General features: G+C 39.4%; 1 protein-coding gene across 1 annotated transcript in view; it reads left to right on the top strand.

The window, feature by feature from the left end:
* The window catches only part of epas1b (endothelial PAS domain protein 1b), a 63,964-nt gene extending 52,884 nt beyond the window's left edge, over positions 1-11,080 (top strand). The window contains exons 11-16 of the mRNA XM_083988344.1: positions 690-800; positions 1,704-2,287; positions 2,929-3,025; positions 3,797-3,890; positions 3,989-4,171; positions 4,886-11,080. Of these exons, the coding sequence (XP_083844470.1) occupies positions 690-800; positions 1,704-2,287; positions 2,929-3,025; positions 3,797-3,890; positions 3,989-4,171; positions 4,886-5,037 (1,221 nt within the window). The 3' untranslated portion in view covers positions 5,038-11,080. The remainder of the gene's footprint in view (positions 1-689; positions 801-1,703; positions 2,288-2,928; positions 3,026-3,796; positions 3,891-3,988; positions 4,172-4,885) is intronic.
* The last annotated feature ends 13,549 nt before the right edge of the window (positions 11,081-24,629 follow it).

Genomic DNA, 24,629 nt, shown 5'->3' with positions numbered 1-24,629 from the left:
TAAGTATAATGAGATTTGTTTCGACTAGAAATGACATTTTGACTAGAAATAAGACAAATATTCTTGGTAAGATTTTGAGTTTTTGCAGAAGCAAAGAAGCTAAAAGCTTTCTTTCCTCCTGATGTCTAGTCTGATGAATGATGCTGAGCGGGGTGGGTCTTGGTAGACTGAAGTGTAACAAAGACATTAAGTAGGTTGGGAGCTTCCCGATCAGTGCTTTGTAAATAAACAAGAGGCAATGTTGCTCTCTACGAGAAGTGAGAGAAGACCAACCCACTCTTTCATATAAGACACAATGATGTTGAAAAGAGTCATTAGTTTTGTGGGCGAAGGACCCGGTTGTGTTTGTTTCATAGATTGTTACTTTCTGTGTTCAGTGAGGTGAGGGGGGTGGGGGGGGTAGTAGAGTGTGAGTGGGGATGGGGAGGGGGAGGAGGAGGAGGAGTGGGGGGTAAAGGACACCGACAGTGGGCAGTGTGTGTGAGAATAACGGGGGTGGATATTTGGAAGCCACAGGCTCTTAGCAGTGAATGGCGCCTTTGTCAAAACTCACTTCTCGCTCCTTGTCTCTGTGTTTCTTTCTCTTTGCACTCTGTTCTCTCTGATTTCCTCTGTGCTTCTCTTGTCCTTCCTCTCCGCTGCTCTTCAACCCCATCCATCATCCCCCCCTCCTCCCTCCCTCTCTGCAGCCGAGCAGCCCAGGTGACTACTACAGCTCCGTGGAGAGCGACCTGAAGGTGGAGCTGACCGAGAAGCTGTTTGCTCTGGACACAGAGGACGACAGTGCTGAAAACACTGAGGTGTGTTTCCTGATTGTGCCATCGCTCCACATTTTTGGCACATTGGTCCATTGCCATAATCCCTATAGTCATAGCAGTAGGTTTGTTACCTTTATTTGTCGGTGCAAGCTGTTTTTAGAATGGCGGAGCAGAGCCGCGAGCTGCTCAGAGGCTCATGGGATTTCTTGGTTTCCCTCATCAAACTCATCAAATACACAATCCAACAACTCCAAAACGCTTTCATGGACAAGTTGTGACCTGCACATTCACCACGCTACTTTATGAGATAATAACACAACGTTACCAGACTTTGTTACCAGAGTTGTTTTAGAGGTAAATTCATGCAAAACCGCTGATGCGCGTTCCCGTCGGAGGCATTTTTGCAGAAAGCAGTCTCTGCATTTACCTCTAAAACAACTGTGTCTGGTAACGTTGTGTTATTATCTCATAGCGTGGTGAATGTGCAGGTCACAACTTGTCCACCAGAGCGTTTTGGAGTTGTTGGATTGTGTATTTGATGAATTTGATGAGGGAAACCAAGAAATCCCATGAGCCTCCGTAGCGCAGCTCTGAGCAGCTCACGGCTCTGCTCCGGCGTTCTAAAAATAGCTTGCACCGACAATTAAAGGTAACAAACCTACTGTTATGACTATAGGGATTATGGCAATGGGCCAGTTTGCCAAAATGTTGAACTATCCCTTTAATCTGAGTAATAAAGAGTATTTTGGCAGCGTCATATTTACCCTTTCCAGTCTGAACATTAAAAAATAACTAAATAATCCCACAGAAAAAGTTTCTCTGAGGTGGTCTCGGAGCATCACTCCTCTCTCCCGGGGTTTTCGAACTTTGGTCCGATCTTGTCGAAAGTACTTTTTGTTTCATTTTGAGCAAAAACCATGTCGTCTTCTTCTTTCACTTTCCCAGAGGGACTTAAGTGACTTGGACCTGGAGACTTTGGCTCCTTACATCCCCATGGACGGAGAAGACTTCCAGCTGAATCCCATCATCCCAGAGTCCTCGGAGCCGCTGCTGGAGGAGGGAGGTCCTCCTCCGGGTCCGGGCGTATCCATGGGGAACGGCAGCATCCTGCAGAAAACACGCCAGGCATCCCAGCAGCAGAGCTTCAGCAACATCACCAGCCTCTTCCAGCCCCTGTCCTCCCCTCCTCCTCAGCCCCAAGGCCTCTACCAGACCCAAGCGGCTGCGTCCTGGGCCGCGGGGGAGAAGAGAGGCTCCGGCCCGGGAGCCATGAGCCCCCGTGTGGGCTCCTTCCCCATGTTGGGGCACATGCAGAACCCCCCGTACCGGGCCCCGGCCAGCACCCCGCTGTCCTCCATGGGCGGCCGGCAGAATCTGCAGTGGCCGCCGGACCCTCTGTTAACTTACCACCAACAACAGCAGCAGCAGCAGCAGCAACAGCCACAAGCCGCCAAGGCCTACCTGATGGACCACGGAGAGACTCGCCCGTCCTGTCAACAGAACATGACACATCTCATGCACAAACAGAGGTGACGGTTATAGGGCTGGCTTGGACGATATTCGATTCTTCTATGATTTTTTGGATGCAGATTTGATTTAAATTGCGATTCTACGATATTTTGCAGATTTTCTCGATTTTTAGTCTGCATTTTTAACACCAGTGGAACAGTTGAATGATTATGATTGTCTACAGACTATTCCAGGAGCCATATTTCCCCAAAAAATACACATCACATCAGTTTTTAAGATTTATTCTGCAGCAAAATACTATGTTTACTCTCTTTTCAAAAGCCTGGACTGCATAAAAGAGGCAAAAATAAAAGAGTATAGAAAAACAGGCTTCTGAAACCTTTCTGACAAAATGAGATATAGACTGAGGTAAACTGCTACATTTTAACATTTATCTGCACACAAATACTGTAGGAGCCTATAAATTAACCTACTCCATTATAAAGTGAACTTAAACCCTTTCAAATTAAAAAAAAAAAAAAAAAAATCGATTTAAAATTCGTCAAAAAAAATATCGCAATACGTATGTGAATCGATTTTTTCTCCCTCCCTAGTGACGATGCAACGTTGAGCAAAGTCCTTGTGGGGAAAAAAAGAGAAAGAATCAGAAGCATTCAAAGAGTAAATGAGATGTTAACTCTGCTCATGTGTCTATGTGCAGGTCCATCGACAACTTCGTGCAGGCCTACAGAGACATGAGTCCCGCCAGACTGGCCATGACCAACAGCATCAAGCGCTCCTTCACCCAGATGGCTGTGGTGAGTTTCAATCACGCAGAAATTCAAGTATTAAACTACATGAAACTGAAAGTTTTCTGTTCCTTTTATTAGCCCTAACATAAGAAATTTCAAAATAAGGTGCATGAGAAATAACATTACAATAACCAAGACAAACAGATATACAGCTCCAGAGGTTGTAGAGAAAGTTTGACACAATATTACATTATATTTTAATTCAAGTAGGCAACTTCAGGTTTGCACAGCTTCTATTGCATGAGGTAGATGACGTCACAATAGCTTTGTGAGTTGTGAGATGCTCTGGTAACATGATGCAAAAAAAAAAGCATATATAATTTGTTTAGTTTTTAAAGTAAGTAGCTTATTAATATACAAATGGTGGAAGTAATGTGACTTGAAATCTATCTATATTCCTTCCTTCAACCCTGAAGAAAGGAAAGGATAGTTTTTCAGTTTTTTTTTTTTTTTAAAAACAAAGCTGTGTCTGCTCATGGTCAAGTGTCTGTGTCACTTTGTTTCAGGGTGAAAATAAGGTAGAAAAAAGAGAGGGTTGCCAGCACACTCTTTTAGGATATCACAGTGATTTTATTTGCACTTGCACAAACGTATGGTCTTCTTCAGGTGGCACCTGAAGAAGACCACACGGTCGAGCACGTTTGTGCAAATGCAAATAAAATCACTGTGATATCCTAAAAGAGTGTGCGGGCAACCCTCTCTTTTTTCTACGATACTTTTTATTGCCCTGCACCTCAAGACAGCATGATGTGCGTATAAAAAACCTCCTTTTTTCAGGGTGAAAATAAGCCATCAGATAACACATGGAAGAAGATGAGGGGCGACGGCTGTGTCGTCATGGATCGCTCCCTCAGCGCTGGGTCACTCACAGGTAAGAGTAAAGTGTCAGGACAGCATCTCTCTCTCTTTCTTTCTCTCTGTTTCACACACACAGCTACACACCTGACCTTTCTCTCTCTCCTCTCTCAGAGTCGGGGATGAGCAGGATGATGCCCGGCAGCATGGCCTCGTGTCTCAGCTCCCTGCAGCAGCAGCACAGGAAGTCTCAGTATCCCGGAAACGGTATCGCCGGTCTGAACGAGAAAGTCTTTCCCCAAAAGAGCTGCAACTACACCAACAACTACAACATGCTGCCTTCTAACAAGAGCGAGGGTGAGCTGAACGGACTTCAAGAGAGTTAAATTACCCAGGCTCCTTATTGAATCATTTCATGCTGTGATTGATTTGTTAAGGTCATTTAGGAGACAAATGTGCCAGTGCATTATTATTATTTCAACCTCTTTCCAGCACAATTGAACTTGTTTCATGTTTTTCTTCTTTATACACTGCAAAAACTCAAATATCTTTGTCTTATTTCTAGTCAAAATGTTATTTCTAGTCAAAACAAATCTCATTATACTTAAAATAAGACTAATCACATTGAAAAGTAGCTTGTTTTTAGACACTTTTTACTTCTTTCAAGCATATTTTCACTTGAAATAAGTAGAAAATCTCATAGTGGAGCAAGTTTTTCTTTCTTATTACAAGCACAAAAAACTTGCTTTCACTGGCTTTCTAGTGAAAATTTGTTTGGAACAAGTGAAAATTATCTAAAAACAAGTTAATTAGGTGATGAGTCTTATTTCAAGTGGAAAGAGATTAGTTTTGAATAGAAATGAGAGTTTTTGCAGTGTACTTTAATATTTACTGTTACATTTCTTGAAGAAGTTAACTTTAAATGGAAAAATTGACAAAATTTGACATTCTCTTTGCTAGTTTTAAGGAATATCAAATTTCTATGTCTCTACAGACCATAATGACTTGACAAACTTAAGACTGTAGTGTTAAATCACTCACACAGACCCTCTTCCTCTTGTGGTTGTCCAGGTATCGCTAGTCGTCTGCTGGGCCCTTCCTTTGAGCCCTCCTGTCTGCCGGAGTTGACCCGTTACGACTGCGAGGTCAACGTCCCGCTGCAGGGAAACCTGCACCTCCTCCAGGGCTGTGACCTGCTGAGAGCCCTGGACCAGGTCTCCTAGAGCCTCCTAGACCCCCAGACCCAAACCCCAAACCCCAAACCCCACCACCATAGACCCGGACTCAACCCTGGCCCTGAACCTCAACCTCAACCTGCAGCCCGAGACTTACTGTAGAACCTAAATCTTCACCTTCATGCCTCTGGGAGTTGTTCTGAAAGTCCTGAGGCTAAGCTACAGTACCTATAGGGAATGGTATTCATAACTACCACATCCTGCCTTATTTAGCTGATATGACTCGGCCCCCCACACTGGTTCTTTCTGTAGTTCTGTACCATCTAAACTAAACAATCTGAGACATCAGGGTCAAGCCACTTACGCTACTAAATCAAATCAAAGTTGATCACTGATGTGCAAGAGTTTTGCCCTGCATTGAGATTGAGCTGACCACACAGAGACCCCTAACCCGAACCCCCCAACATGTATAAGATAAGATGGGAGGGGAATAAAAAGGCTAACACGGGACAATTTACCAAGAGAGTAGAAAACGATGTCCTGTGTTGTCAAATCGTCTGGTCACCGCCGCCGGGTCTTTGGTGTAAACGGGGTTTTAGACACGGCAAGCTCTGCCCAAACTCCTACAGCCATACACCGCGTCCTACCAGCTGCTCCCTGCTGCCGTGGCTACAGTGGGAAACCACGATGGGGGAGGGGATGTGGGGATGTGGGGAACTACAGCCCTGATTTGAACTCTATGCAGCTTGGTTCCCAGCCTTATACCTTCTCCTGACCAGCTGCCTCATTTAGCTCAGAGGAGAGGATACTATACTACCTACACATTAACAGAGACACTGTGTTCTTTTCACTTAGTGCATTTTGACCAGCAGTTTAGACCCCAGACCACTTTTCGAGTCGAGCAGGAGTTGGGCACCGTGAATTGGTTCTGACTTGTAGCCATTTTTAATAAAATCATTAAGAACCGAGGATTCTTTTACAAAAACACGGCCTTTGATTCTGCTCATTGATTCCCAAACTTTCTGATAACTAAGGTGCAACACGACAACGCTGGTAATACTTTTTATTGTTATTTTTTCCTTAAAAATCGTGTAAAAGTTTGTACTGTAGCTGTTTTGTTTTCTTCTTGGATTGATTTAATTTTAATCATCGTTAGAGGCCAGAAGGGATAAAACTATTAATAATACATAACATGAAACCAGCCGAAATTAGACCAAAGACTGGAAAATAATTAATAGAAATTTGTGAACAAGATTTTATTTATTATAAGTATCACATTTATCTCTATTCTAATATATCAATAGGTGTGTTTCTATGACGCTGCTTTAAGTGCAATTTGAACTTGAAACAATATTTTGCAAAATTTAACTTTTCACATTTAAATTATGGCATCTGAGAACATCCACCAAAATTCACATAACTCAATGGAAACATTTGCAAATTGTGTTTAGTTGAGTTATCTTAAAAATATATAGCTTGTATTTTGCACAAAACAGAATGATATTATTTTGCTTCTTGTCTTTAAGACAAGTTTAGTTTTATTTAAAATTGAGGTAAAAACAACATTAAAGTTCTATATTTCTGCATTTTTGCATCATTACACACTTCACGTCTTCTTTAATGATATTTAAATTTCAGGATAATCAGTAAGCAGAATCAAAGTGTCTCTTCTTGTCCCAGCTCAGTCACTGTTCGTCAACATCAGCAGCTGTAGAGCAGTAAGTCAACGTTAAACTGGTGTTAAACAGGAGTAGTGCATCAGTTTGGGTCAATTTTAATTACTTATGCATTATTATTGTTATTTTAGTTATTACAATTAGTCTATACTTCTGTTATTGAATTGAGACACTTTAACTTTTATCAAATCTCCCCACGTTATGTAATCCAAAATCGACAGGACACTTTACCGTATCAATACTGCTCTCGTTTATTTTTTATGTTCTTACTCGACCTACCAGATTCTCTTTTTGTGTGTCTATCTCACAGACACATTAATAAACATATATTGCAATACATGTAGGCTACTCTACTTTAAGTTGAATATTGTTAAGTTTTGTGTTTTCTATCTTTTCCTCCTCTCTTGATCGATCTTAACATGTTTCTCACTCTCGTGTGACTACAGGGTTCGTTCTTATTGTGCAATTACTTCATTTAATAGTCAGCAACAAAGCTAGCTTGTACAAAGGAATCTGGCTTGCACACTTACACTGTAAGAGTTCACACGATTTTATGTCACAGGCATACACACACAAACACACACACATACACATACACACTCTGCATGCAATACGGAAAAAACAGGTGTGTGCACAGGTTACAGTATATAAGGGGTGTAGGGCGACCTCTACTACAGTTACTGTAGGTTTTATTTAGGCTTCCTACATAAGTATAGTGTATAGTTTCACTTTTTTTTTTTTTAATTTAATTTAATCCACCAGAAACTCGCCTTTCTCAAATAAAATATAATAATAAACATGAAGTCTGCTTTTCACATAAATTTGAATTAGAGATGGAATTACAGTACAATTTCTATTATAAAGCTGTAGGACTACAATACACAAATATTTTCATTGTTAAATATGTTCAATTACTACTACTTTATCCATAAATCAAAATATGACACATGCAAGAGCAGAGCAGGAGCAGCTAAACTTACATTTTACAAGCTTTGCTATTCAAAGCAGTCCACAAATGACTGACTATTCCCAGCCTATTACTGTACCTATGATGTAACGTTGAACTAGAGGAAGGTAATCTGGCCAATCAGAGGGCCAGATGAGTAGGTGGGCATCAGAGCCAAATAAATAAATAAATAGAGCTGCACCTGAAAAATCACCCATTTAATGTTATATTTAGGCCCCGTAAACTGTTAGATCACCCCTGTGCACACCATTGCAGAAACCAGACAGTGTGAGGTCAACTACATAATCTCTTCCTCATTCAGATGACACATACTGTACATGTACATAGCAGAAGCAGCAGCCTGTGAAGTGACTTGAAGGTGGAGTGCATGTGTATTATTATTATTCTTTGTGATTAGGACAAGGCCAGTTTTTCCTTCTATTTCCACAGTGACAGTGGCCGCCAATACCAGGAAGCTTCGACACCGAAATATATCAAAACAAAGAATGATGATGGACTAAAAGAGTAGGAATGGAGCTGAATTTTTATTTTCAAAGTAAAAAAAATACTTTAATTTTCACCCGAATCTTTGTCATCATCCGCAGTTTTATTTCACTGAAAACAAGTTCTCGACATTTTTCTCTCACAGTTTCCTCTCTTGTGCTTTCAAACTATTTTTTCTTAATCTCACTCTTTTCTCAACGTAATTGTCTTTGTGTGGTGACCACTTTTGAGTATGAATTATAGAGCTTTGTACACATATACGTTACGTATTTTTAAAAAAAGAGACAAAACTAATGTTGAAGATAGTGTTTTTAGTGTTTATGTGTTTTGGTACTTTGTCCTTTACCCCCTGTAGATCCCTCGCAGTGCTGTGTCCTCTTGTGCTGTTTTTCCATGTTGTGGCATTTTTTTTCTTTTTTTTATTCTTCCTCCAGAGTTTTATCCTAAAATATCTATTGAATCTGTTGGCTGGCCAGTACTGTTTTTTTGTTCTTGCTTTAAGAAGATAAAACAAAAACAAACAAAAAAAAAAGAGAATAACAACAGGAAAAAAAAGTTCAGATTTAACGATAAATATCGGTTTTCTAAGTTTCACTTTTCAGATATGTAGCATTTTGAATATTGTAAAAAAGGTGAAGTTGCCACATAATTAATTGCATAGTTTTCCAGTTGCATATACTATATATACTGTAAAAGCAATGGTGCTTCATAGATCACATATATGTCATTTTTAGAACTTTTATTACATCTCTTGGATCCACTAACACTGTATTTTTACGTTCTCCACTTCATGTCATGCTGAGATGTTCTTTAACGTTCATTTGAATCCATATTATGTGCCTTATCATGACTTTGTGGTTGTCTTAACTCATATCTGAGTTCACCCTTCAAGAGCACAGTTTGAGTCCTGTACCTGTAGATGACGTCCTTCAGCACAGGGGCTATTTTATTATTGAAAATGATCCTACTGTAAGTTGACGTTGCATTTCTTAAATTTCCATTTTGTTTGCAACGTTAATTCGACTGTATCTCCCAATGATTGTTGGCAATTAAAAGCCAGCTAATAAGAAAGCCTGATATTACAGCAGAAGCTTTGCATTTGTTCAGTCTGCTTACCTTTTGTCTTTCGACCGTCACAGTTGGGATGATTTTCATAATGAAAGCCTCTGGTTTTGTAGTCCACAGCTCCTTTTGTAGCCTAGTGATGGAACATACAGTAGAAACCTCATATATCCCAGTAGAAACCCCCAGTAGAACCCACTGTAGATCCCCTGGTGATGACGAGTCAAATTTTGTGTTAAAGGTTTTTAAGGAAATGGATTCCCCAGCTCATCAAAACGACCTAACAGTCTGTCTGTTGATGGAGCTGCTTGTGGGTTTTTAGGTTTAGTTGAATGAGACTTGACTGCACAGTAAGAGATCTCTTATATCAAAGGGGGTCAGAAGTGTTTGACAAAGTGTTCGACACATTTGAGAGTCTTCAAACCAGGAGAGATGCTGATAAAACTAAAATCTGGAGTAAAACTGGGTTTTATTTTCAAGCTTTGGGTATTCTACCAGTCTTTGGACCATCTCATTGGGAATGGATGCAAGACAAATCTGAAACTGTACCTTTTTAGAGGCAAAAAAAGAGAAAAACAAATGAAATTGAAGTCCAAAGCTATAACGATTAAACCCAGGGTGAAAAAAACGTGATTTTTAGTCGTAATGAGGATGGACATTATATCCTGAGAGGCCATGTTGAGTGATGTGGAGTTGAAGAGAGGTACATCCTGCTCAGCCTGCCCACTGATGCATATCTCTCCACTCAACACCATCACTCATCCATCTCTCCTCTCACTCTCCATCTCTCTTCACTTTCTTTCAACAACATCAATTCATTTGTTTTCTCTCCTGATACATGAGCAATTGCATTAGATAAGACGGCACTCGAATTGGACAGTAAAGAGACACCTGCAGATGGTGTAGGATCATAAGGAGTATTTCAAGACTTTAAAAAGTTATGGCAACTTTAAGGGTTTTAGAAATCTACATTAAGTGCTTTGAAACAGGCACATGGAAGAAGAACAGCACCTCAGATGGCCTTTTTCGCTGATAAGATTTATCCTAAATTGCATATTGTATGTGGAAAGGGTTGGCTAGATGGAAGTTGATTTAAAAAAATATAAAGTGTAGACAGAGGAGAAGCCCCACTTCCCCATCTTTTGGCTATAGCTTTTGCTCCACTAGCATCAGACTAACAATTTGTATTAGAAATGTACAAATTTATGCACTTTAATTATTTAACCAAGATAAAAAAAACAAGGTCTCTTGTTGGTGTTCAAAAAGTACACCTCTGTTAGCATTGTTTGAAATGCTAACATTGTTTATAGTTGCCAGAATTAAGAAATTGTAAAGTTTTACTGCCCTGTGTCAGTGTGTAGTAAATATTTGTCCATCTTAGAATATAGATGACACCAAAAATGGATTTTAGAGACTCAGAAAGATGGAATAATGCAAATGTATGAGAATTTAGTGAGATGTTAGTGAAACGGATGCTAACCAAAAATGGGCGGGGCTTCAGACCTCTACTTTCACTCTAGGAGGCTCATCACCAGTCTTCATCAAACTGTGCTGCTTGAAGAGTTTTCCCCAAAACAAAAGTGACAAAAAGTTTCAGGTTTTAATCTGTTCATTCATCACACTCTCTCTGTAATGACAGTATCAGCATTTTGTTGTGTCTTGTGTAACAGCAGCGTTTTTGTTTTCCTTATGGGATCCATGTTCAGCTATTTCTGTTTTTGTCAATGTCATATAGTACAGTAATATTAGCTGATTCTGCATTCTATGCTTAAAAAAATCATATTGATCTTATTATTATCATATATTGTTATCATTGTTATTACTATAAGGGGGATTTAACCCGATAAGAAGTTTGTGTTTCTGCACTGATATCTTATTATTAAAGCATACTGATCTTACCCTGCCTCACCGGCTTCACGTGTGGTTTGTTGTAGTTTAGTTTATTGTGCAAGACATTTTCTGTTCTGACTGAAACATTAGAAGTTGTGAATAAGTTGTAAAAACCATAGATTTTTTTTATTACTATCATAGCATCAAGGAACTACATAAATTGTCTTGTGACGCCTTTATTGTGAAACTCCTTTTTGTATTTCAACATTTCCATGAGAAAACTCCCTCATCTATACATCTGAAAAAAACCTTTCATATATATAAATCTGAAAATTTCTCAACACATGAATGAATAAATGTATCATCAGAGTAAAAACAAACTTTTGCAATGTTTAATTTCTCCCAAGATAAGTAACAATTAACAGTGGGACTATTACACAGCCCTGTGGCATCCCTTTGCAAAACATTGCTTTCATTTGTGTTGTTACTGTTTATGGTTATACTTTGGATCAGTTCATTTCTTAATAATAATATCTTTCTATCTTAAAATATCTTAATCTTAAAAATGTATTTGGCAAAAAAAAAAATGTATATGTATATGTCTTGCTTTTTTTCTTTGCACTTCTGGCTCGGAACCACATTTTCCATTTTCTTCAGCTCATTCACCTTTCACCTTGTGCTTCCTTCATCCATCTTAAAATATTCCTCTGACAGGCAAGTGTTTACAAGATGATTCATGTTTTCGCATGCAAGCCTGTCTTTGACTGTGTGTGTGTCTGTGTGTTGTTCTTCAGCCAGTACATTTCTCAGTTCAAGACCATTTAGCAGTTTCAAACATGTTAATTGAAGAACATTCTGTAACAGCCTGTTCTGTGGTTTTGGTTCCTCCCTTATAATCTGCATTTCATTTCTTTCAATACTTGTGTGTGTGTGTGTGGGTGGGAGGGTGCGCGCACACACCTATATTTGTGAGGACCACCACTTTTAGAGGTTTAGACATCAAAAGAGGATGTTTTGTTTCAGGTTCAAGACTTGAGGATCCACACAGGTGCAGTGATACAAACATCTCTGTTACTGTTTCCCACATTTCATTCCAAAACGAATCAACTGTACAAAATACATTTACTCAAGTTTGTTACTCACATGTTGAATTGAATATCTTCATTTTGACCATTTTCATACTTTCGTACCACTGCAGAAAAACAATGTAATTGTTAACTCAGATACTCATTTAATAATCTAGCTATACCCTTACAGAAAAAACACATGAACTTAACATATGATTCACATGTGAAAACTTTTGCAGATGGGAATCATGTTATTTGCACATGGAATCATGTTATTTGCACATGGGAAACATGTGCATTGGTTTTGGCCCAATTTTATGTGAATCACATGTGAATTCCCATGTGAACCCATTTTCCACATGTAGTAACATGTTTTACACATGTGCTCTAGTCTACATGGTAACACATGTGATACCATGTAGAGCACATGTGTAAAACATGTTACCACCAACTGACCTGAGTTTTATTTATATAGAAAGCATACCCTTAACTCATTGAGTGCCATTGACGTCTATGGACGTCAATCAAAATCCAACGCTTGAGTGCCATTGACGTCCATAGACGTCAAATGCAGTTTTCTGCGGCTGGTATAAATGGGGACGCTCTCGCGCACACTGTGAGTAATTTTGGGGCTTCTGGGATGTGTAGAACGAAGAAGACTGTAGATCAGAGCAAGAAGTGAAGAAGAAGGAGAAGACGAGCGCGATCGGTACAGAGATAAAAAAAAAAAAAGTCGGAAAAAGTTTCTATTTCTAGAGAAAAACGACGGGCAGAGCCTGGAACAAGTGTAACGTGGAGCTGGAGGAAAGCTTAGCCAATAGCCACGGATGCTATTAGCATAGCTCCAGCATGAAGTGATCAAAGGAGGCAGGAAAAGTAAACTGATAGATGATCAGCACCAAAATGCCGACGCGGATCGCGGAGTCAGTTTCACCAGTTGCTGTCTAAACCACGTGACGACGAACCGAGAGATCAGCGCGGTGCGTCGCTGCCGCGGCCGCGTCCAGCACAGAGGCTGAAGACGCCATGACGTCTCCCTCCCTCCTTCAGAGACGAGGGGATGCAGCAGGAGGAGAACATAGACTGTAAAAAAAAAAGAGGGGAGAAGGAGGGGGGGAGAGGGGAGGGGATGGAGGGGGAGGGGGCGTAGGAGAGGCAGCAACTGCTCGTACTTGTTGTATTTTAGTTGTTGTTGTTTTGTTTTTTGTTTAGTCTTTTTTTTTTTTTTTTTTTTTGGGGGGGGGGGGGGGGGGGGGGGGGGGGGGGTGAAAAAAACATGTGAAATGAAATTTTCAGATGTCTTACATATTTTTGAAGCCAAAATTAAAACGGATAAATCACTATTTTTCTTGAGAGACTCTCTTTCACAAAAATGCATTTTTCTCAGCTTTCTAGAAAAAAAGTGGTCTTTTTGGTACAACCAGGCTCTATTCACCTTAAGATATATCAAGAATGGAACAAGGTACAAACAAATGGTTTTTTCCCTAGTTAAATAGAGAGTCTCCTCTTTCCTTTGAGCTGTTTGGTGTTTTCAGAGTCATAGTACAAAATACTCTCTGGGTCTTGACATATTACTCAAAATGCCCCAAAATGCTGGCACCTGGCACTGACCATTTTATAAAAGGTCTGGCACTCAATGAGAAAAAACACACGAACTTCACATGTGATTCACATGTAGTAACATATTTTACACATGTGCTCTACATGGTATCACATGTGTTACCATGTAGAGCACATGTGTAAAACATGTTAATCACATGTGAAGTTCATGTGGTTTTTCTTTAAGGGTAATTATGAGCACAAGCATTCCTATTGTTTGTGTCTAGCAAATCAAAGGCCTGCTGTTTGTAAACCTTCAAATTAATTCAATAAATCTAATGTTCCAAGACCCCCCTTAACCCTAACCCTGACCCTTTTCAACCTGATGCCTGCAACAGGTTGACTGTGATTGACTGAAAGCATCTGCGGTGCTGCTGTTGTCCTTGTCCTCATGGCAATAATTGTTGATCTAATCTGTTCAGCCTTCAGTAACACTCGAAGAATTGTGCCATTGTTGTGAGCAAAGAAAAAAAACATTACAACAAATACATTTTTCCTTCATGCTGCAAATATTTGCCACTAGTGACTGAAAAGCTGTTTGATGAGAGTCTGGTCTGCTTCCCTGCTGCATGGAAAACACGTTTCAAAGCCTCAACTCCACCTTTGTTATTGTGCTTGGATGTTTTTGTTTTGGCCTGTGACGCACATCCTCAAATTGATCTGAGCAGACATTTTGGCATAAATAGGGCAAAACTGGCACAGAGACACATAAATACACTCAGTTCTCCTACCTATGTCTGTCACTCAGTCAATGACGATTCTGATGTTCTCAAAACATGATGTGTAATAAGGATCAAGCAAACAGAGCACCAAGATTATGAATTGGGCTGATTTACGATTCATATTTAAAACCTTTAGAAGTATTTCCACCTTTCTTTTTGAGGCCTTTGACCTAGGACACACAAAATGAACTCAAATAAGCAGCACGAACAGAGAATAAATGAGAAGTCTGAGCTTCCAATGCTGTTCTGATGTTGCAAACTGTTGTGTTTTGCAGGTTTATGAGGTGAATTAACTGTTTTTTGGGGATAAACAGGAAATCATAAAGCTCTCACCTCTACTTCCTCTGTAGAGACAACAGATCAAAGATGCCGAGTGATGAGAGGCACACCTGAGCAATCAACCAATCTATCAATCAACCAATTAAAAGCCCATTTATTTTCTCCAAAAAATGTGTTTATGAACCATTATAGATGATGCACTGTTGCCATTTATACACATAGTTTTAACTTGATAGCATGACAGTGAAAGATTGATTTGGCTGTGTCCACTGAAAGACAAAGACACTCCATCACTTCAGATAATCTTGACATTAAAAGCAATGGTAATTATGGGAAATCGCTGGCAAACGCTGTTGTAAAGTGTTGTGTTGTGCCAGTAAATCCTGGCAGGTCCTGCTGATCTGTCTGTTGCTCTGCCAAATCGCAAAAACACATCCACATTCAACTTTTTTTTTCTTTTTTCTTTTTTTTTTTGCATGAGTATGAGTCTTCCTTCCTCTGCAGGAAGACAAGAACCCAAACTTTATACACAGAAAGAAATGCAGGTATAAGCAGCCCCCCCCCCCCCCACACACACACACACACACACACACATCTTGAAACCCTTTGTTCCAGCTGATTCGGGGCCTTCTGTTTCCTTCAGGTGGGGAGTCGAATGGGAGGAACCGGCGTCTCGGTCCAACCTGCTTCCTCTTGTGTCAGGTTTCCAAGACGAGCTTTCATCCAGCGGCGGCTGCAGAGCAAGTCATGCTGCACAGAAGAAACCCTCCGACCGTCACAGACTTCCAGCTTCTGGTGCCAACTCATACCTCACTGATGATGCACATGTTGAATGAATCTCTCTCTTTTTCTCTACATGTGCATCAACAGTAGGCTACTGTAGGTCTGCTCATTTAGACCTTTATGCAGATTTATAACATGGAAGTTGCTGGTCTCTGATCAGTTGTGCACATTCATTGGCTGGTGTCTGGGGCAGTGTCTTTTTTTTTCTTGCAGCTGCACTCAGTGAACTTTCTTTACTCATTAAAGGAGAATTCCGGCCATTTTTGATACCTAAATCGTTTTCCTGATGGTCACCTAGTGTTGGGGGGGAGCAAAAAACGCTAAAATTGATGCAGGCAAACCGAGTTACACCATGGCTACTCGGTGCTCGGGATAGCGACAACACTAACCCATGGGGGCAATTCTTGATGATGATGTCTTTACAAAAACAAACGGTCGAGCAGTGCAGTGGTAATGTCCATAATATCTCTGACCGCTTATTTTAGTAAAGAAATCATCCCAACAAGGAAAAAGTGTTTGTTTCTGTGGCGGGGAGAGCAGGCGCTCTGCGATCGGATAGTAATGTCTTTCCAGGATGTTCCAGAGTTCGGCTATCTGAGGTGAGTGACTACATGTAAAAACACAAAGTTTATACTGTTTATAATGTACACTATATGAGTTCAGTAGTGTCTCGTAAGGATTCCAGTCATGTACCATTATTTGATTGTTTTTTGAGTGTTTGTTGTGGTTGAAAGAATTGCCCCCATGGGTTAGCGTTGTCGCTATCCCGAGCGCCGGGTAGCCATGGTCCATCAATTTTAGTCGCGTTTTTTGCTCCCCCCAACACTAGGTAACCATCAGGAAAACGATTTAGGGGTCAAAAATGGCCGGAATTCTTCTTTAAGGCAAGTATTTTATTTTATTTTTTCAAATTTAATTGAAGGATAACCCCTTGATACATTGACTTAGGGTTTGTTGTCTTCTCAACCGATGATTCACATCACTGACGTTAAGGAGACGCTCTGCAGTGCAACATTGTTTAAGACAATATGTTTCCAAATTTGCGGAAAACCCTCTCTTGTTGCAACATGAGAAATGCTGTGGATGGTACTAAACTATAAAACACCTGCCATTTCCTTCTGGGAGGCACCACACAGCCAGATGACACACACACACACACACACACACACACGCACACGCACACGCACACGCACACGCACACGCACACGCACACGCACACTCACACACACACACACACACACACACACACACACACACACACACACACATAGTGATCTGCTGTGGCCTATACTGTGAGATAAGCCAGTCCAGCCCTCTGCCTGTCTGTCCACATACAGTACAAGTCTCCAGTATTTCTGCCTGTCCTTTGGGACTGGAGCATGTCTCAAGACAGTTGTCCAATACACTGATCCAGGAACAGTTTGTTTATATTCTGTTCCAATCCCAGGACACCGAGCTGGACCTACTGGGACTGACCCCCTGACGCAGTACAGATCCCGCTGTAAACAAACATCCAGTTTCCCATGTTGGAATTGGAGACGACTAATCTTTGGATCCTAGCATATGACAGCGATTGAATATAAGATATTTTATCTTAATATCATATATACCATGATGTTTTTATGTGACTGATATGAAGGTTATTGAGGCATATAGATCATCATGTAGCCTAAAGAAGCTGAAATTGGCAGGAGCTGGCACATCAAGGTGAAGTTGGTAGCGCTAATTCTCCAGTCTGGTGTCATTAAACCACAGTAAAAGAAGAGGAAGCAACAAGAGAACACAGTTAAAAGAGCACCAAACCTCAAACAGAGAACAAATATCGAGAAAAACATGGTGTAAATGAGGCATTTGTGTTTATTTCATGTTTTGATTTAAGGAGCGTAAGTCTCCTCAGTGGATGCATCTCTTTTGTATTCCCACTTTTATATATGTGGCAGACCAAGTGAGTGGATGGAAACCCACTTTGTGAGACAAATTTGGTCCATCCTTATATATGTCAGTGAGAATAAACAGATGAACTATGGAAAATGAGGTTCCACAGGGTTCCCTCCTTGGACCCATTTCTCTTCTCAAGGACGCTTGGTCATGTGACACACATAGACTGCAAAAACTCAAAATCTTACCAAGAATATTTGGCCTATTTCTAGGCAAAATGTCATTTCCAGTCAAAACAAATCTCATTATACCTAAAATAAGACTCCTCACATAAAAGGTAGCTTGTTTTTAGACACCACTTTTTACTTATTTCAAGCCTATTTTCACTTAAAATAAGTAGAAAAATCTGACAGTGAAGCAAGTTTTTCTTTCTTATTACAAGCACAAAAAACTTGCTTTCATTGGCAGATTTTTCTACTTATTTCAAGTGAAAATTTGTTTGAAACAAGTAAAATTATCTAAAAACAAGTACATTTTTAGGTGATGAGTCTTTTTTTTAGTGGAAAGAGATCCGATTCGACTAGAAATGAAACATTTTGACAAATATTATTGGAAAGATTTTGAGTTTTTGCAGGTCTGATAAATGTCAGTAATTATGGAAAGCTATAGCCTATGTCTTGTGTGATATAAAGACAACAACTCCCATGATCCCATACTACTATCTCATGAGGTCACCCAATGCCGTTTTTTTGTCATTGTTTTTACTGACAGACCCATAGAGACAGAAGTGTGATCCACCTTCACGTCTGATTGGTTTTGTTCTTCCTCCACTTATACATTTATGAACAAGTTATCAGAATCTGAGATGTGGGCGACTCTGTAACCAAACTACACTAGCCCTGCTGCAGCGACACAATAGCACAATGGATATCTTACATCACATAATTATTGACGAACTGATTGTCCCGTGTCTGCTTTTCGTCCTTTGTTTTTCTGTGGGAATTCATTCAGAATGAAATACAAGTGCTTGGCCAAATCGAGCCTTCCCTGCCCAGAATTGTTGTTTTCAGCAATTGTTCTGCGTGAAGACAAAGAGCTTATGCAATCATTACTCAATCTTCTTCACTGTTTGACCCCTTCAGAGCTCAGTTTGGCTAATCAGGAAGAGAGCCAAAAATAAGCCTTTGACAGGACAAGGAGGAGAGAAGGTCAGTTGATTATTCACTATCAATAAACAGAAAAGCACTGCAGAGAGAGAGAGGATGGGACGTCCTTCACAGATTGCAAATACACAAATTCTTTCCCAAATAATGAAATTATTGGTGCAGAGGCAAAAAGTTTATTTTGTCTGTTCCTGCTCCTCAGTTACGTAAGTGCTGAGTTAGTGTGGGACCGAAATGTTCTCACACAAATGATCATGAATAGGAGACTTTTTTTTTGTTTTTTGTTTAATGCACATAATAACACAATGCTCATATTTATGTAATTAATAATAGTACTGTAGCAGGTCATGGTTTTACATAGTTTGGTAGAAGATTCAGTCATTCAGTCAGTCTGAAAGTCAACATTTCTGGCTCAAGAAAATAACAAGATGTAACCAAATTGTTTCACTTTAGCCTCTCTTTTCACTGGCATGTTTCTTGTTCATTTTTTGTTATGAATTCATTAATGTAATCACTAATTAAGCTTTTTTTGTCTCTCTTTAAAAAAAAATCTTAAAATATTTCAGTCTTGACTCTTTCAAGTTTCATAAATAGTTAAAAACAAAGTGAGTTTTGCTAACATTTAAGTGTAAAAACTGCTCCCAATCTGTAGTAATTTATTCTACAGATGCAATGTTGTAATAAGCAATGAACATCTGAACTGACCTTTTTTTCCCTTTACTTGTTAAATAACTGATAGTAGAAACATACCACATGTTTTTCTTAATGTCTTTTAACTCTTAAATAATGCACCTGGAATCGGCCTGCACAGGAAGTATAAACTTGTTTTATTTTGTGAACAGTTGAGGGAAAAGTTACAGCTAATTGTAATGGTGACTGAATTTCCACCTTAGATAAATCTTTAAATCTGATTTTGTTGTATCACATCAGGCTTTGTAGCTAATTCCACTTCACTTTCTGATCAGAGGGACCTTTTGACCTCACGTCTGTCTGCCTTTTCTAACCTCTCGACGACCTCGAGGGCACTTCCTGTGTGGAGGGGAAGCATATGTACAGGCAGATGGCAGAGATGGCGTTTCATCCTTCAGTGTGTGTTTAAGAGAAAGCCACAGACAGAGGAGGCTGTATAGCTTCCGGAGGGTAAACATCAGCTTTCTCATGAGAACGTTTTTAACTCTCTCTCGCTTCTCTCTCTCTCTCCCTCCCTCTCTCTCGTTGTACTTGTGTGTGTGTTTTTTCTATATTCCTCTATAGGCCGAACAACAGCAGCCCACCATACTTAAGGGCTTAACCCTGTTTGACCTTAACCTTAACCCTAAAAATTGGTTTTGGTCCTGGGGTAAAAAGTCTGAGGAATGCGCCATGTCAGTTACGGGTCCTCACAAGTAGTAAAACAAGGACTTGTGTTCATGTAAGTTCATGCATACATGTGTTCCGGGTACGTAGACATACACAAGACATACAGATATTATCTAAAAGGCAGTGGTATGTGTAATTTAATTTAGTGACACCAGTAATTTCATTTTCTAGGCTGCCCCATTCAAAACTTTGTTTGTCTAGACTTATAGAGAAGATGTAGCTAATGCAGCACCGACCAATCACAACACAAGCAACATGGTGTGCTGCAGCATCACGAGCTGAAATCGAGCAAATCCAAAATTAATAGTTTCAAGGTGCCATGTACTATACCACCTACCTGCCAGATCTTTGTAAAGATAACTAACTGGCTTTGTTGTTGTATTCACACATGTGAACAGTTAAGAATCAGAAGAAAATCGCCCTCAGTTCAATAAGTCAAATGTTTTTTATTGTTCTGTAATTTGCACCATGATTTGGTAACATGTAATTTAATGCTACTTTAAGCAAATTGGTAAAGTTATTTTGTTCTTATGGTTTAAATTGTTCAAACAATTCTTTGAACAATTGCAAGTGGCTTCATGTTACAGTACAGGTCAACTGAATCTGAATTATTTTCTTAGAAAAGTTACAAGTTATTAAGGAAAAATGCATCTGCATAAGGCCATTTAATGTAAGTCAATGACCGTCACTGTCACTTCACTATTTATGGATCTTTACCTACATTTTACCACCTTTACTTTCATTGTCTTATTTTTCAAATACTGCAGGCCTATTTTTAACAGATTCATTGCAATTTTGATTTTTCATTCCTCATGAAAGCTTCATTGTTTTCTATAAACACAGCTTCGTAGTGTACATATTGATATAAAACTTTAATCTGTTTCAAATTGGACGAGAAACATCCCAACTGTTTCTCTGCTAATGTCTCTTTCACCAGCCATGACCTGGAGTTACATTCCCCGATTTAAAGTTGAAGCTACAGCTCCATCTAGAGGACATGAATGTGTACTGCAGTAGTGACTTCCTGACTTTGTCTGTGATGAAAGAAAAATTATAAATACATTTTTTATTGTTTTATTTTGTGAGCTTAACTTCATTTTGTAGGCCTAAAGACACAACTAATCAATGCAGATGAGTCATAAATTAACTGGCATGTTATTATTATTATTTTAGAGATAAGTGAATAATATATCGTATTATATTATTTTATATTAGTCTATATTTACTTTTTGGTTATGTAATAATATAGATGCATAGATAAAAGCACATGAAATAAATAAATAATTGTCATACCCCATTGTGGTGTCATTAAATATGTCATCACACTACTTTCAAATTTTTGTTCTTAAACAAAAACTTCTACAACCATACTACAACTGTCTTCCTCCTTTTTACTCTCCACTCTCCAAATGTTATCACCAAGGAAAGTTACAGAAAAAACAAATAAAACAAACTTAATTCACCCTTTCTTTACAGAAGTTTAACTAATCTCTCTTTGATTTGTTACACAGTAAACTCTGATTCTTGTCGAACAGCAGATTAGAAAGGGAATAATATGGAAATAAAATGTAGAGCAGGTCAGAGGTCATCGTGGCTCAGTGGGTCGTAGCCTAATGGATGAGATATCAACCTGTGGAGCCTTCGGTGCACTCCACTGCTGTGGGTTGTGCAACTGAGGTGGATGGAGACACTGCAGAAGCTGTTTATATATTCACAAGTGGAAACTTTCCTCATACGGGGAAGAAGTAAAAACAGGTTCAGATGAAAACATGAGCACCCAGAGTCACCCTGTCGCAACCTCAGTTTATTTTGTCAGATGCAAGAATTATAAGATAAGAATTAATTCATTAATCCCCAACGCGAAATCCATGTGTCTGGCAACTAGGGTTGCAAAATTCTGGGAATTTTCAAAGTTGGAAACTTTCCATGGGAATTAACGGGAATATATGGGAATTAACAGGAATATATGGGAATAAACAGGAATAAATCCGAAATTTACAAAATTGAAGGTTGGCCCTTAACAGAGAACTTAGGGGGAAATATATTGTAGCATAATCTTGGCTAAAACAACCAGATTTAATGCAAGTAGGCTACACTTAAATATCTATGCTATTCCTCAATCACATGCACACAGCACACTGCTAACTTTTTTATTTGGGAGTGGGGGGGGTGAGTAATATTTTACTCAACATTCATGTTTTTGTTGTTCAGTAAAATAATTGATTATTCATACAATAATTAAAACCTGATAAAGTTCTACTCACAAATAAATCTGTTGAAATGTCATATTTTTTAATTGTATTATTTTGCATGGATGTCTGCTTATGACAAAACTAAATTTATGTTTGGATATGATACAGTTTGTTTAAATTACCCCAGTTTCCAGTTAATTCCCATAAATTCCCAATAATTCCCATAATTCCCATGGGAAGTTTCCATTACTGGTAATTTACTGGAAATTTTCCGCCCCTTTGCAACCCTACTGGCAACTCATCTAGGCCATTTGCAGAAGAATTTAAAAAGCTGATGGCTGAAGGTACAAAGGATCCTCTAGTCGAGGCTATATCTTTCCATCTTGCAGCGAGAAAGGAGTCGTCCACCACCGCTGTTTTTTGGTCCATCGTGGTGTTATTAAGTGGATGATCTGAGTTGTTCAGAAAGGCCTCTACCATCTTCAGTACACATCTCTCCAATGCTGCATCCCCCAGTGAGTCCATTTCCAGGAAACATACAGTAACTGAAGTCTCCTGATATTATGAAAAGTGCCTTGGGATGTTTCAAGTCTGTTTACTAGCAACGGTTTCATGGAAAACAACTTCAGCAATTGCCATGGGTGAAATGTAGGACAAGTATTGTTATGATATGATGAATGTTCACTCTCTATAGGTCTTCACCAATATCTCCAGATCATCACTCGTGTTGGGCAGAGAGTTGACATTTCCCACGATGACTGATGGCAGAACGGACCGACAGTACATCTCCATTTCCAAGCCTTCACCCTCGCACCAGCAGCAGCAGCAACAGCAACACGGCAAACCACGAGAACACATCTTCATCTGGCATCCTCCAGCCTGAAGGCCGACTTCCACCGTTTTAAATGAAAGAAGCTCCTCTCCCCACAGAAGTATCCATCAGTAGTTGACAAAATACAACAAAAACACGACAAAAACGAAGCAAAGTTTGAGTAAAGATGCAGACTTTGCTGCTTCCGGTTGAAGCGTGTGTTCTGGATTTATATAGCGGTCAAATATGTAAAATGAAACTTAAAAACATGCAGTTACTGTAATGCTCTTCTATGTCTCTTTGTTCATGAATCTGACACTGTTTGGTCAAGGACCATCCAGCTGACACTCTCCAGTCACTTAACGGAAGAACAACGTTGTCTTTTGGTTAATGTTTCCCTTTGTTGAGGGTTGAAACTCCAACAACTCTATTCAAACTACTCTCGTCAAAGTAAAACTGCTGTTGAGATGGTTGATGCATCTTCACTAATGTTTTCCCTCTGTTGGGGTTTACAAGTTTCATTAACAGTGTCATCAGCACTCTCATGGAAATGTCATTCTTTCTTTTCGGTGTTGTTTGCTCAAATGAAGAAGACTGGAATATACACTGTAGCTGTTAAAACACTTTTTTTCTCCTTATCTTATAATGGGGTGAAACTTTCCATTGAGTTTATCAGCTTATCTGGGAAACTGGTTCGAATGAAAATGCTTCATCCCTTCGTACAAATGTCTTGATGAATTGTGGCTAAATCCAAGTCAAATCTGTGTGCAAAGTCATAGAAGACAGCTATTCTGTGATGTGAAATACTGTGTTTTGAAAAATGTATTTTAATTAAGAAGCCAAAGCAAAACATGGGATCATGATGCAGACATTTTTTTCTGTCGATACTCGGTGAACTCGGGGAGGAGAAAGTTACTTCGTAGATCCATTTTATTTTCTCAGTTCCCTTTAATTAATACATTTGCATCAAGAGTGTTGGAGTTATTATGAACAAGATGGCTTTGGATTATTGTAAGTCTTCATGGCAAACAAATAAATTAAGAAAGTGATAAGAAGATATTTTGCTCTCTGTCAGGTCCCATGGTGCAGGAGAGTTGATGGAGCTGCTGCTGCTGCTGCTGAGCCTGTTGACCATGTAGTAATGCGTAAGCTTCTTAACTTCTCCCTTGTAATATGTTACAGCTTTTACGGTGTCCAAAGGTGATACAGAGATAAATGTTTAAGATGAGTCTAAATTCAGTCACAGAAGCAGCGTGGTACGTAGACCTCTGCAGAGAACAGTGCAGCTACACAGGTAAGAAAGTCTCTTTAATGATTCTGATCATTGATGAACGTGTTTATTGCATGTGTTCTAGACTAAAGAGATAAAATGCACAAAGATTGAATTCTCTATAGAGATGGACAAAACACATAACCACACAACAGTCTAGTATTCTCTGACCTGCAGCTCAGTCTTATACTTCGAAGCCTCTGCAATTTCCTCAAAATCACAGGATACATACAGGAGATAAAGTTGTCATGGTGCAATTGACAACAACGAGTTTCGCAGATGCTCTTTCACGCATTTTAGATACAGCACATTTCACAGTGTTGTCATGTGTTGTTCCTGTTGTCAACACACTTCAATCATGTGTATTTTCAGGTCAGGGTTTTGGTCAGTCCTCCGCAGATCCCACTACCACTCCAACAAATAGAAGAGAACACGGAAAACCTCCACCACACACATTTTTTTTTTCACCTCTGAGCATATTTTTTATTTACCTTTGAGG

The sequence above is a fragment of the Trachurus trachurus genome (genome assembly GCF_905171665.1).
Source record: "Trachurus trachurus genome assembly, chromosome: 15".
NCBI classification, from domain to species: domain Eukaryota; kingdom Metazoa; phylum Chordata; class Actinopteri; order Carangiformes; family Carangidae; genus Trachurus; species Trachurus trachurus.
This window is presented reverse-complemented; position numbering and strand designations above follow the sequence as displayed.